Source organism: Perna viridis, chromosome 11 (assembly GCF_037379345.1).
Source record: "Perna viridis isolate PV_CMFRI_1.1 ecotype Kerala chromosome 11, ASM3737934v1, whole genome shotgun sequence".
NCBI lineage: Eukaryota > Metazoa > Mollusca > Bivalvia > Mytilida > Mytilidae > Perna > Perna viridis.
In genome coordinates this window covers 8,352,189-8,367,942 of record NC_142455.1, presented here as the reverse complement: position 1 = coordinate 8,367,942, position 15,754 = coordinate 8,352,189, and the positions used below count along the sequence as shown (strand labels likewise).

The following is a 15,754-nucleotide window of genomic DNA, read 5'->3' as shown; positions in this document are numbered from 1 at the left end:
TAATTTGTAAGTTTGGAATTCAAGACCTTTGATTTATATTTTTCTATTTATTTTACAGACTCACTGCAGTGGTGGACCTAATGGAGGATTACAGGGGTTGGTGGACCCGCACCCTCCTTCATTGTTGGAATTGTTTGGTATTGTACAAAGTTTATCATAAAAAATGTACAAATGACTGCTGGACCCCCTCCCCTCGCTCACTTTTTATAGATTACTTTGTCGGATCACCCTTTTTGATAAACTCCTATACCATGAATTGTCTGTTTTAGTTGAACTTTGTTTGTTTTAAATATCATTGAAGTACATGTAGTTATTGCATTTGCCAATCGAGAATTTCGCATCAAACAAACACGGCATTGACCTGTATAAGCCATTCAGAACTATGAAATGTCATTTACATGTAAGGAAGCATATCTCATTTTAAGACCACGAATTAGAGATTTTCAGAAGCAAAGGTTTGTACCACGAGGATTATAAAAACTGTAGGGGTAACCAGCGCTACATCTTATCTTTATTTATAATTAAATCTAAACAACATGGGAACGAGAAAACTATGAAATTCTTACCTAATCTTTGCATGGACGCTATCAGAATAACATTGAGTACAATTGAACTCGCCAGTAACGGATCCAAGAAAGAAAGAAAAAGAGAAAAAAAGGTTCTGGGGATGAAAACCTGTAATATCCCTTTTGTTAACAAGTTTTGTTATCCTTAAAATTTAGGCCTAATCGAGTAAATAATAATATTTCAAATATCCTTAAAATTTAGGCCTAATCGAGTAAATGATAATATTTCAAATACTCTTTATCCGCCTTTGCTTACTTACCTATCTTCATGTGTACACATGATATCAGATTGACTGTGATGTTAATTTGGCAGTGTACACATGTACATGTATGTAGCACTGTCTGAATAGGAAAATTTCTTTGTTGTTTGCTCTCCCCTTAATAATCTGATATTTCAAAAAAGAAAAGGATGACTACATATATTACTACGGAAGCCGGTTATGGCCACATCTTACAAATATATGTCGAAATTACGATATAGGTATGTCGAAATTACGATATAGTTATGTCGAAAATACGACATCCTATGTCGTTATTACGATATAGCTATGTGGAAGTTACAACATCGTATATCGAAATTTCGACTATTCTATATCGTAATTTCGACATACGATGTCATATTTACGACATAATATTTTTTTTCAAGTGGCCTAACCGGCTTCCGTATATTACAATGTACCTGTGACAAGATAAAAATCCGGAACGCTGTTGGAACTGTGAAGAAACTACGCATATTTTTGGTCTTTGTCCATTACATCACCTAGAATCAAAACAAATAATGGTTATGCTCAAAATATAGGTTACCGTATTTGCATTCATGTATATAGTACATGTGTACCAGAAAAACGGGATAACTTCACGTGTAAAAGGACACTACCAGACGGGAATTGAATTTATCATGTTAATTCAAGCTTACGCATTTTCTACTGAGGTACCAGCAAACATTCATGTAACCCAGATATACATGTAACTCTTGGATTTTCTCATATTGGGTCAGTGACCAATTCTTGAGACAAAACATGGGTGATTTCTATTAATACACTTGACCAGTAATTTGAATGCATTATTTTCACATTGTATACAAAAGGGGAAATAGATCAATGCACGCCAATCGGTTTGAGTCATTGTTGCATTTTCAGGGCCATTGGCCCGTGACCCCTCACGAATTGATCCCCATAACTAGCGCGCGAGTATAGGGGTGCGACATCTAAATCTACCAAACAGAAATTATGAAGATAAGACATCTTACATTAACCGTACTGGCCTGTAACATTTACTTATGTGCCATGTAATTTTCACAGAAAAATAACGAAACTTGGCCCTTTGTAAAAATCTCATTTGTAGGTCACGATGACCAAACTAATAGATACGTTTATTGCGACTTACTCTGAAATCCAGAAAATCCTAATAGAAAATTTATAATATGAATTTCTTCTCAAAGACCGCAGTTAGAATTACTTTCAGATTACCGTTTCGGCTTTGACAAAACCATAGTCTATTGTAAACTGTTTATCCGGCTTATTCCAAGGTATCCAATACATCAAATGAAGATACCAGGATAATAGAGATGATTTTTCCAATTTGAACCCTGTCGCAGTTTGATGAATAATCAGTGAAAGTCCAGCCACCAGACTTGTTATTTATGTAAACTGTTAGATTTTCTTTTATCAATGTTCTCTAATGAGGAAATTATCGTAAGTCTAACCCTTACATGTGAAAATTATGACTTCCGTTTTAAAATAGAATAGTCAATCTAGCATGAAAGTAGAAAAATTGATTATAAATTACAAACGTACTTTTACATTGTATATGTAACGGCGAATAAATCATGTATACATGTGTATAGATATGCATGGACAATTTTATAGATATCAAATTTATTGTTCATATTTTCCTCTTATCTGTGCTTTACTTGACGTCTAGCAAACATACAGGACTAACTTGTAAACTTGCATTAATAATTATTAAAACATGTACTCAACAAATGCCTTGTTTGGTATGAAATATGTAAGGAAGCAACCATTTGATTTTTAGGGGAAAGTGTGTGTGTGTGGGGGGGGGGGTTAGGATCGAATTTTCTATCCTGCCTTTTATTTCTTTCTTATGGCCTGCCCTGGCTTTGTATCTCTTGAATTTCAATCCTGAATTTTATTTTAAATTTTTGATACTACCCCCTCCCCCAAAAAAATCAAAGTTCAGCACCGTAATCCTGCAGATTTGATTTCAAAGATTTCAATGCTATTTCCAATTACCACTGTAGCTTAATTTTCAAAACTTAATGTATACATCTTACACTCACACTAAAAAGATTGATGAAAACCGCGAAAACTGTTCTGGATACATGTACGTGTTGTGGTGACTTAATTGATCCCATGGTATTTGGGCTACATCAATAACTTTTTATGCCGGATGGTTTAATTTCAAACTAGCACTACATGTGAAACAACCCAAAGCAAATCTGGTGAGTTATCTATCATACGAACTGTAAATTATAGCAGACAAGAGACGAACACAGCACCCAGGATTATTTTTCACAGATCTGACAGACTGACATTCATAACAATTATCACCAGATAACCCAAACCTTTTCACTCTTACGGGAATTCCTTTGTATTACATACAATTACTATCGTAATGTATAATTAAAATAAGCCGACAATAGACATTGTGCTTATGTAAACTGTTGCTTTGAAAAATATCAAATGTACTTTCCACTTCTGACTAGGAAATGACTGCTATCCAAACTACTGCATCGAAAGAATTAATGTTTCCGTTTTGAAATAGAATCTTAAATCTCAAATGAAATATCGGAAGTCTGGTAGTAAAATTAATTTTCTTTGGGCTAAATACTTTTTAACCATGCCAGTGACATCAATTATTTTTGATATAAAGTGTATTTACAGAGGGAACAAGACCATTCAATATCTTTGGGTTACTGGTTTGCTATTTATAGAGCTTTTAAGTCTTTTTTTTCTCACGTTTTTAAATAGCAGTCTTTATTAACATTAGACAGGAAGTGAGTCAGGCATCTCGTAAACTCACCGAATTGACTTTAATTTGCAATTCAGACCGGTCTTAGTTTTTCATTCGGTTGTATTTTTTTGTAGATTTTCCATGAGAATGACACGTTGTAAGACTTATCATTCTTGATTTTGATTTGTTTTTTGTTTATTGTGGTGGGAGATGAAAGGATGGCAACCAGAGGAGTTCGAAAATGAAAATCTGGCAAAGATAGCTGAACATGACCATCGGTTCCTTTAAAGTTAACTGTCTGTGACTTAATTTCATATGGACTTGTACTTAAGCTAAGCTTACCTTTTTACTTCTGCTCCTAAGTATTGCATCATTGTGATTACAATCAAATCAATATTGTCGTAACTTAGGTATTGTCACCAGTCTAGAAATAATATCTTTAATCTAGTATTTCTATAATGTTGTATTTGTCCATAAGGTACCAAGTTGCACAGTCAAAGTATCCGTCTTTGTAAGAATCATGCAAATTCTGTAATATGTAACAAACCCCAAAAAATGCTATCTATTTTATTTTTTTGTATTAAGTTGCGTTGTAGGGCTATATGATGAAATGCTACTTATAATCATTCATTTCAATCTGTCTGCTCTTAGGAGATGATGCACATGGGAAACCTAATATTTTCTATTGAATTTTAGTGTCATTTACAGAGTGATCTCCCTTTATTCCGGACTCTACAGTGCATTCCTATAACTCTTATCGCCCAAAACATGGCTTCTGTAAAAAGCCACATGCTAATTTCAATTTATTATAGAATTTAATAAAAAATATCATGAATAAAAATATGTAGGCTTTCTAAACACCAATCACATTTTGCATGATTTTTACCTGGAAAACTACTTAAAGTTCAAACATGCAAACCTCGGGATAGTTCCTTGAATGTCAAAATTGAAGTCAAATGAAAGATCGTCACAGCGAACAACATTTAAAACTTCAATACACCTAACACTTAAATATTCGTTTGACATTGGTAGTCAGTCGATCACACAAGTTTTGAAGTATTATAACCACTTTAATGGCTTTCAATAAGGGGCATAACACTTGAAGTCAGTGATATGTTTGTATCATATTCAATTTTACCCAAGCCTTTCAAGCTTTCATTTGAAACAGAATGATATTAGTCCAAGTGACTTTGATGCTTAAATGAAATTGATGTAAAATGCTGAATACAAACGTTCCAATGATTTGTAAGAGTTGTGTGCCTTACCGTAGGCCCACCCCCTTAAGAAAAAAAACTAGAGAGCTCCAGTCAAATTGTGGAGTTTTTTTCATATAGACTATATTTTACGAAAATGATTCTACTAAAATGCCCCTCCTTGCGCCTATCTTTCAGTACAAAGTTGATTTTATTTCCTACTGTACTGAAGGAAAAATAACATTTAAAGTTATCCTGATAAAAAAATCCAAGAAATATCAGAGTTAAATTAGGACACGCTAAACACTTGCCAAATTGATCAGCACATTTGAATTGAACATTAAAATATATGTACATGTATCAATGTTTCATTTTAATTAGATTACCAATCGGAAGTACTTAGCCTTTCTGGTTACACAGAAGGAAAAAAACGTTGCTTTTTAGTATAGCAGAAATGACCAAGCAGTTCCGATTGATCAGATAACTTAAGGAGTACCGGTGCCATTTCTATTGATGACACTGCATACACTACATCTTAAGCACTCAAATTGAAGGATGGTAGTTACTTCCGGTCGAGTGTTTATCCCGGTCCCAGACGTTAATTAAAACAACAAATCCAGACGAGTTAAAGACAGCAAAACTGTAGTTATAACACGAAAAGCAATACTGTTAATATGTTACCGACCATTACAGTGGTGGACAAACACAATAATGATAATCATTCGTGGTAAAGTATGCATGATGCACATATCTAAAACTGATACCGCGTACAAAGATGTATATCGAACTTCTTTCCATTTGGTTTATTAGAAAACCGTAATGTAAGAAAGTGTCAAATTTGTATCTCATATCTAAAACAAAGCTAAATCTTATTAGCAATAATAAAAACGAAAACAAAAGAAAACACCGATAAAATAAGAAAGAATTAATATCACCTAGTGATAAACAGACGTACGATTCATCTAAACTTGACACATGCTAATTTTGAATAATAAGAGGTTAAATCATAAAGCCAGCACAATTTCAATGTCTAAGCATTTTAGCCTCATAAGCTTTTATTAAAAATTTCCTCACGAAGCTTTATATCCAAGCATGTCAGACTAACGCTAATGATATTAAAGCCGATAGATTCTACAAATACGAAAGCTTAATGTAAGGGCGACAGGGTTTAATTAAGTGAATTCCGACCCATGTGTAAAAGCCCATGAATGAACGGACTGACAAGCTTAAGCCTTGAAATCAATTTATGGTAATTCTTAACCCGGGTATTCGTAGAAAAAAAGGAAGGTATTTTTGTTCTTTCATTTTGCTGGAATCTGGCGAATGACGTCTTCTCTGACATATAAGTACTGTCTAATGCCTGTTTTGTTTCAATGCAATTTAGCAAGAAGAAATGAAAAAAGATTAATAAGCCTGACATTAGTACATGTAATGATAATTATTTGTTCCCACGGGGCAATCCAAAGTTCTATAAAGTTATTGAAAGGGGGTAAATGTTGAAAAAAAAATACGAAGCATCAGTAGTGGGATGATTCAAAAACGTCGAAATAAAAGAAAGCATGGCCTAAACATGAACACATGAAACGGAGACAATCTATATACACAATGTAGCGAACCGAATAAAAAGTATCATTACACATAAAAACAAAGATGACGGTACAGACAGACAGACAGACACACACACACTAGCAATAATAACTCCCACAAAAACCGGGAGTGATATCAGGTTCTCCGGAAGGGTAAGCATATTCTGCTTCGACAGCTTTATTGCAAGTGAGTATATTTCCGGTAAAAATCTAGCAACAATAATGCAATTCTGCTACACGAGTAAAACAATATTGGTGATATATATATTTTCATTTTAGGCCAAAAATTGAGAGAAATTTACAAATGTTTTCAACGAAAGAGTGAGGTTCCATCCCGCTTATGGTTTCTTTTCCAAACTCTCTTTCATTTGACAAGTCTACTTGTCAATATTTCGTAAATATTGAAACAGGTTTGCAATTATATGCATATTATTTGCTAATGTTTGTCCAAGTTTTGAACGAAATTTACAAATGTTTTCAATAAAATGGGATTCTAAACCTTGATCGTCATTGCAATTATGGTAATTATATATTTGTTCTTTTTAGACATCCCATAAAGACTGGTCATATTTAGTCGTCACGACAAATGTTCTGTATACTATATGCGCTTAAAAACGGAACATATGTAAACAAAAAAAAAACAGTTACATGTAGGTAGGTACAATTCTATGTAAAAATCAGGCAATGGGTGCCACATCAATTTTCTTAATATGTTTTGTTTTGCCTCAAATATATTCAATAAATCTAGAAAATAACCGAAAAACTATGTTTAAATTAATCCAGAAGTAAATGTGTATGTAATGTATTCAACTAAATTTCAGCTATCAATACATTAAAAATATAAACTCTTGGATAGTTATTTCTAGAGATTATGAGGTAAAAATACTTGGATAAAGCATTGAAAACTCTGCTTTTTTCATGTGCCACATCTTATAAACATGTTGCCTAATTCTTAGACAGAGAAGTACTTAACAGTGTGTTTTGTACTAAAGGACAGAGTAATTACGGACAAACAGTACATTATAGAATAACCTACGTAGCCTTGTTAGGAACATATGGTGTGCGCAAAATATATACCAATATACACAAACAATAATATTTTCTGCAAACAATTTTCATGATGCGCATATCATATCTTTGCATATTCCTTTTCGAGCTCCGTTGTAAAAATGAAAATATTTCTCACCTGAAAAAAAAACCCCCAAAAAAACAAAACAAAAAACCATTCAAACTGCAATTAAATTAAATGTGAAAATGAATCATACCTATTCAAGTGTATTACACTTCCTTCTTTGCTTACATATATTAAATTAAGCGTCTTAAAGATTCTTAAATCCAGATGAAAATTCGCTTAAACCCGAGAACGTTTGTCTTACCTTCACTGGTTGTAAATGACAGTCACAGAACAATTGGTTCCCTCAAGATTAGTTTTAAAGATATCCACTTCTAGAAAACATCTTAGTATTCTCCACTCACATAAATCTTCCTGTTCGAAGGTTTAACACTTTCAATAATTGCAGGAAAAAATTAAAATGTTCTGTCATCCGAATGAGATATTAGTGGTTAATTGATCGATAAGTATTGAAGGCTTTCTAACGTCTTCATTAACTGAGCCTTCAAAGATTCGCTGGATCATTAGAGAGCTAAGTTTATCTGATCCGTACATATCTTCATATGTATACAAACTTTAAACTCGTCATGTTACATTACAGCGCATACAGAGATACATTATCGTAAGTACAGTATACTACCTTAATCAAATGCCAACCACCTTATCAAGGCAACTGTAAAATTGAATATATCAGACATCTATTCAAATACCCATAAAAAAACTATAAAACTTAATATGTTTGGTAATTGTCCAGCTTACTAGATGCACCTAAGCATTTCAGGAAGTAATGATTGATCAAAGGAAGACAAACTTTACTATTTTATTCGCTATAAAAACGACCCTGCTTTCAATCACTAACCTATATATTAACATGGAATAATAAAAGTAAAAGAAGTCTTTTTGTCAATTCGACCATTTTAGTACAATTAATTAAAATGCTTAATTTTTTTAATGGTCTTAACATACACCTTTATAAATCACCAGTTGTAACTTGGTACGTCAATTCATTTTATTTATATTTACAATAATTTGATTTGGGTAACGTTGGCGTAAAAATAAAAGTCATTAGAAAGTCTCCGGGTTATCCACGGTTTGACTTGAAAATTAATACCAACTTCGAAGGTGTTTGGAGTCTTTACCATTTAATGATTATTCTATGTAGCGCTTATGGCTACATGTGCATACCCCAGCATTTATATATATGTAATGTTAAGATATTGTACAATGTACGTTTTTGCTCATTGACAAGCGAAAAAAAAAAGAATAAATAAATAATAAAAAAAACAAACAAACAAACAAACAAAACAAACAAACCAAAAATAAGACCAAGCAAACCAAAAACCAAAAAAGTAATAAAAACAAGAAACTAAAACGAAACAGCAACAACCAAAGAAAAAAAACAAACAAAAAACAGTCAATAAAAAAAAAAATAAAAAAAAAAAAAAAAAAAATAAAAAAAAAAAAAAAAAAAAAATAATAATAAAAAAAAAAAAGAAAAAAAAAAATTATTTTAACATTCATAGAAATATGTACATTAAAAAATGGTTTCAGAAAATTGAGCGTAGAGGATTTTTGCTATGAAAGCGAATGGTTTAAATTTCACAACCATGCGATAAACCATATCATTACATTTAAGATATCGGATTTTATCTTAAACACTTCTCTGTTCACAGTTAGGTGATTTAAAAACTCGCATTATATTTACTTCTATTACGATTTTATCAAATTAAGCTAAAACATTCAATGTTACAATATAGATCAAATGTTAATATTTTCAGCGTGCTTTAGAAATGTACCGGGGTGTTGGGTTCAAATAAAGATGGCGGGAAATATACATAGTATTATATTGAAAGAGATACCTGTAATTTCAGAACAGGCTTAACGTTACATTTATAGATGTATGCTGGATACTTTTAATCGTAATGAAAGAGATACATGTGCTATCAAAAAGGTTTCCAGTTTCATTTATAAATGCATGCTGGGTACTTTTATTCCTTTCTTGGTTAGACTATGTTAACAACCTTGAGGTAGAGAAAAAGATAAACATTACAGAAACCATTAAAGAAGTTTCCACAATATTACTTTGCCTTGTACGTTAGTAATCTGCACCTTTTCATGTCCCGTAGAATATGTTAAAAATTTGGGGTAAGATTTCTCATGAATAGTCCAAAACTCACCACGGTTAGTAGGCAAACGTTTACATAATCCCGAAATATAACTTACGTTATCAATACTGTTCGAAACGTCCAACGTAAGGAACGCCAACTTTGCTAAAGGCGATAACAATGACCCAACTTTTATTTTGCATCAATATTACGCAAATTTTGTAAAAAAAAATCTTGTCTGGATGGTTACATTCTATGTATACCATTCGGACGAAAATTCGACAATTTTCTTGTTAATATGTTGTTTTCTCCTTTGTCTTGGTTAATTTCCCGCCCAAAATGAGTTTTTAAAAGCGAAATATTGAAAAAATTGAGAATCGTGACCCCTATTTTTTCATGCCCGTGACATTTTGTTAAGAAGTTACTAATTTAAAGTCTACAATTCAGAGATTTTCGTAAGAAAATAAAAAAAAAAATCTTTCAATTTGATTTATTTGATTGCATTAAAATAAAAAAAAAAATGAAAGTGTTTTCAATCTCTTAAAAATGTACAGTTTCTATACTTCATTTTTTTTTTATCAAATTGCATGATGGGAAGCTATTTTAAAACTTAGAGATTGAAGTGAAATTTAGAAGCTATAAATATATCAATATACTAAGAAATCAATTGCTACTTTTGAAATGAACTTTGAAAATAATCTAGATTTGAATTTAATTGCTATATGCGTTGTAGACAATCCCATAGCATTGAATGAATAACACTATGAGGAACATTCCATTTTCTTCTCGAAGGAGGAGAGCAAAAATTCGTTGTAAAATGAGAATTTTTTTTTCATGTAAGAGTGAAAATCTACACTATTCAGTGATGGCCGGGGGGAAATATTGAATCATGTTTTTTTTTTCTGCCCTTGGTTGTGTATTGTTTTGCCAAAATTGGGCATCAATTTATTTCCCCCCTTTCTCTAATAAAGTGGTTTGGGCTAAAGTCTGTCAGAGATTGTAACATTTCTATGAACATCACTGATATGTAACGGTATTGTATATTTTACAAACATAAACATTTACTTTGGCTCGTCACCTTAATCTCTTGACTAATGGTTTCAAGTACAGGAGAGAGATTGTAAGTCTGTTGAAAGGGCATGTTTTTGATAACCACAAAGGTGATGATTTTACCATCAATAAATAATTTTCTCTAGTTTCTTTACGTTATCATCTATCTTCCATGCTGGATTTGTTTTCTTTTGATTTTATACAATTGCTGATATCTTATTTTTCTTATGATAACTGATCTTACACGAGGCTGTGTATCTTACATGATGTTTGTAAGTAAATAAGGTCAGTAGAGCTCTATACTCTGTGTACGAATCAGGCAGTGGACAAAACATAGTTTTTAAAACAATTCACTTCGTCAATGTGATGTCTGCCATTTAAATTTTACTATCATAACTTGATGAATAAAAACCTGATTGTTATGAATTGGTAATGTAGTGAGTAAAGATTTGATTAAAAGGAATAATTCCAGGGGAGATAACTCGATATTTGACATTGCACAGTCGAAAACTTTGCCATGTTCCTCTTTTTGAAGAAATCAGTCATCAGGAAACATTTTCAGTCACGGGAACTATACAGTGTATCATCCAAGTTATGCTTGCATATCGTGACCTACACTTAGAGATCGATGGTAAAGGAAAACTATTGACCAAACTATACGACAACCGCGATGACTTTTCATTCCGTATTGTCAACTTTCTTTCATCTGTGGCAAGATCCCTTCAGCACATGCGTATGGAGTTTTCATTTCACAACTCAAACTTTATGCCAGAGCATATCGTAACTACGCAGACTTTTTATGTCGCGCTGAACTTCTTACAATAAGACTTCAGGAACAGGGTTATGTTGCTACAAGATTAAAGTCATCACTACAGAAGTTTTATGGTCGTCATTATGAACTCGTTGATCATTACGGTGTATCCATCTGTGCCATGAACAATGATTTGTTCAACATGTCATAGTTTTCCTTTCTCCTTCCGTATACCCCGGACTTGCTTTTTATGAGCAACTCGGTGGATGTTTTTGAAAATAAAAGCAGAGGACGCTTACCCCGTCGGTGCACCTGGTCCATGCTCCGAAGTTTTAGTGGATTCGGAATTGTTCATTTACATTTGTCACTTTGTATGTATTACATTGGTTACTTTATGTTCTTTATTTGTGTGTCTGTTTTCCATGTATAGTCTTTGTCCCTGGATTACATTCTTTTGATTTCCGCTAGAATCTTGGTTCCCTTGATTAATCTTGCATAATTTGAATTGTTTATGCATATTAATTGCCTGGCTTTAAGAGGGAATGCCCCTTGAAACTATACAGCTTCACGTAGTATTTTATTACGACAGTTATATTATTTAAAATATTCTACAAATGTAAGTCGATCAGCGTGCGTGTCTTTGTTGCTGTTGGGATGAATAAATGCAATGACATCATCTTTTCAGGGCTTTGCAGAATTTTAAACCCACTGAAAACAAAAATGCAGGTTATTTAATAAAGGGATACGAAAAGAATTATTATATATTTTTAATTGGTATATCGATGTACTGAGTTAGAAAATAAGCATAGGGGCGGCGAGCTCTCATTGCAGGTAGAAAGCTGTTCATTGCCTCCAACTTACTGAAGTATAAATATATATCAGAGTCAGATTTGTTTCCAACTTGCCATGATATCAACTTTACTTATAAGTACTCTGTCTAGAAAGTTGCTAGGGGAGGATTCGACTTCAATATAGTAGTGCTTTACAATATTAAATACAACCAGCGCAAATGTGATTATACAAGAACAAAACTACGGTTATTTCTCTCATAAATAAAACCATCTCCTCAAGTACATGTATATATATCCATACATACATGTACATACACAACAGTGCGAACATGCCAGTAAAGGCAGGAATAATGGTAGAAGTACCACATTGGGTATACATGAGGCTGCTGACAATTTATCGCAGTCGAATTCTTTATATGGCTGAAGTGAACTATATTGTTTTTTAAAGTTAAAGCCAGCTGGGTTCGCTCCAAGCCATTTTTTGCACGGACCAGTAGAACCTAATTAGCATTAACTGAATTGTTACGAACGGAATGGGCGTGGTGTCTAAAATCTGAGCCCTGAATACTGCATACTTGGCGGAGAAGCATGCAATGACTACCATTTTTAATTTTTTGTTGACCAGGCCAACAAGGATCGAACTCGACATCCTGCATTCAAGGTGAGCACGCCACTCCGAAACCAACGAGGCGGTTGGAAGCTATAAAAGTTCATCGATAACTGCATTGATATGAGCCGATTAAATACTTATTTTAAAAGAAAGGAATTGTAATTAATATCGTCAATAAAAGTAGCAGATTCCAAAGAAACGAAGATTGTATCAATAAAATCCTAATTCCTCCCTGACAAGAAAAACAAGCTATGTATTTTATACAGACGTTTGTGGTTAAGAGATCAATGGAATTAAGAAAGTGTAAAAGTCGCTTAATCCATGTTGTTTGGAGATTATACATATATTACTGTATGTATGTTGGGAATAGAAGAAATGTTTTTAGTGTTTCTAGCTTGAAATAAAAAAAGTTAACATTTTAACATCCTGTTGGCGAATATTTATACTTTTGAATTTAAACGTAAGAATTACATACCAACTTATCGCTGACTTGCATTCTTCGTTTCGAGCTATGACATTAATGCAGTATCGTTCATAAGCAAATTTTATGATTTGTTATGAGATCGCTGATCCTCCAAATGTTTACTGTGTTTTTAATCTAATTTCTGGTTATTAGTTAAAACCATTAATTTTGTGGATGGACAAATTTGCGTCCTTGATTTCAGTTTAAATACAAGGGTCAAGCAAGGTAGCCTTAACTTTATTTTTTGTGAATTTTTAGAATTGAAAATTTCCTAAGTTTGTAATTTGATCTTACCATTTGAGACAAAAGTTTTAAATTAGTTTTAGCACATCAGTGTAGGGGAAAATATATGTTTATCTATAGTCGTTAACCCTGAACTGTATCAACTTTAGAAATGATAAGTTTACATTAAACATGAAAGAAAAAATCAGTATATACAGAATTCACGATTATCTATATCTTTACGAGAGAGAAACTACACATTACTACAATGTTTTTGATTGTTAGAAATGCTTGTCCTACTATAGAGTTACTTCCCGTTGAGTAATTTGATACAACAAAAATATGACTAATATTAACCACAAATTTCCAAATGAAGTATTAATTAAAAGGTTTACATGCGACTTTTCGATCCGGATATATGGCCCAAAAACTTTAACAACCTGAATGTTTTGTTGCCCTGATGCAATAGGATTTTGTTATTGAACTATATAATATTTTGACGCGTGGGGCCCTATCTCAGGCCATGAATCAAGATATTAACAAGAATGACATGAGTGACGCTGTACTAATATTGCTTAAAAAGTCATCAAATATGATATGGCAATTTAGTTTTGTATTATTTGTCATCAATACTATAACGATTTAAAATGTTGGTGTTAGTCACCAAACCCGTAACATTATCATTTCTTACTAATACAATTACCTGTAATGATATTTATTTTCTTGGCATTCTTGGAAGACACCAGTGATTCTTTTTAAAACTGCATAATATATGTACATGTAGTTGATATATATATTTTGTTCTTCTAATTGAATAAATTGTATTTTTTTGTAGGTAAAGGCAAAATGCGATTTATTGTTGAAAAGCCTGCATATTGTTTGTTGATATCTTGATAAAAAAATCTTATTATAAGTAAACAGACGACAACATGTGGTTTTTCATATCAACCCTGTTCAAACAAGACATAAATTATATAGAATTTACCGTAGAATTCAAATTAAGGGAGATAACTCTGTAAATTACACTAAAATGCGATAGAAACTGTTGGGTTTTCAATGTGGATTATCTCCTAAGAACAGACAGATTGGAATGTATTATTATACATTTAATCATATAGACCTATAAAGCAACTCAGTAAGAAAAATAAAAATGTGTAGCCTTTTTTTGGGGTGCATCACATTTTTCAGACTTTGCATGATTCTTACAAAGACTGCTACTTAAGTACAACCATATTTTTTTCTTCGTTCTTGGATTCTCATGACGACTATTTTATCCGAACAAATCCAAATTAATTTTCCGGTATTAGGGTCGTCGCCTTCTGGGTGTTAAGAGAACTGTCATCTAATGCGGACATTAGATTGACAGCATTCAAATTATTTTACGAAAAATAATAACCCGGTACTTATTTCATTGACTGTCTGGAACATTTCAGTACTGACAACATGATAGGTATATGATTCTAAATAATGTTTACTATTACCATAGTTATCATTACAAATTTCTGGACATGTAATCCTCATCCATAATGATAGCCACCTCTTTGATTTCTAGGATCATAACATTCATCTTTTCTTCAAACATAAACTGTTCTAGCCATGTAATCTCGATTACGTTATCTCGCAACAATTCAAGAGTCATTCTGATTGGATTAGACAGGGGTGGATTCAGAATTTCAGGAGAAAAAAAGGTAGGCGTAAAAGGAATTAAGACCGAGCGAAGAAAGGCAAGACGACTTTTGGGACAAGTATTAGTTAAAAAAAAACAAATTTCATGCAAACTCTTGATTTCAATTTAAGGGGACGCATTCGGCAGTTTCAACCCTACGAATCCGCGGCTAATATATACTTGGATTTCTGGATCGAAAGGCATATCCTGTCATTATGATTTTTAAAGTAGAGTTATAGGCTATAACGAGGTTTTGAATAATATAATCCATTACCAAAATGTCTTTTTGAAATACTTTACTTTTTTTTAAATTTCAGACCAAAACGTTTCAACTGATTCAAATTCCGTTTATAATTAATAAACTGTGTTTGAATAGGGAATATCGCGTAGAACTTAATAGAACGTTATGTCTTTCTTAGTTTTGTTTTTGTCAAATTTCGTTCTAGCATTTTAAAACTGACTTTAATATCTTAAAATATTTTGTTCCAGGCAACACCCAGAATAGTTGTCGTTTTGTAAATGGTAATTAATCAAACAAATATGACGACTGCTAAGTACATTTCCTTATTACTGAATGTATGGGACTTTCTGTTCAGTCCATTCATTAAAAAGGAAGTGACAAAAAAAAAGCTGTTACTGGTAGCCATACAATATATATTGGTACACA

At 32.5% G+C, this 15,754-nt stretch overlaps 1 protein-coding gene across 5 annotated transcripts in view; it reads right to left on the bottom strand.

The window, feature by feature from the left end:
* The window catches only part of LOC148602852 (calcitonin gene-related peptide type 1 receptor-like), a 46,043-nt gene that overhangs the window by 19,503 nt on the left and 10,786 nt on the right, over nucleotides 1-15,754 (bottom strand). Inside the window, exons 1-2 of one of the 5 annotated variants that reach the window (XM_088551258.1) lie at nucleotides 7,695-7,928; nucleotides 1,246-1,326 (exon numbers count right to left, since the gene is read on the bottom strand). In XM_088551258.1, the coding sequence (XP_088407384.1) occupies nucleotides 1,246-1,299 (54 nt within the window). In that variant the 5' untranslated portion in view covers nucleotides 1,300-1,326; nucleotides 7,695-7,928. Of the gene's footprint in view, nucleotides 1-1,245; nucleotides 1,327-1,952; nucleotides 2,055-3,881; nucleotides 3,903-7,583; nucleotides 7,603-7,694; nucleotides 7,929-15,754 lie in introns of those variants that run through there. The other 4 variants (XM_088551262.1, XM_088551261.1, XM_088551259.1 and 1 more) reach the window with 4 other exon arrangements.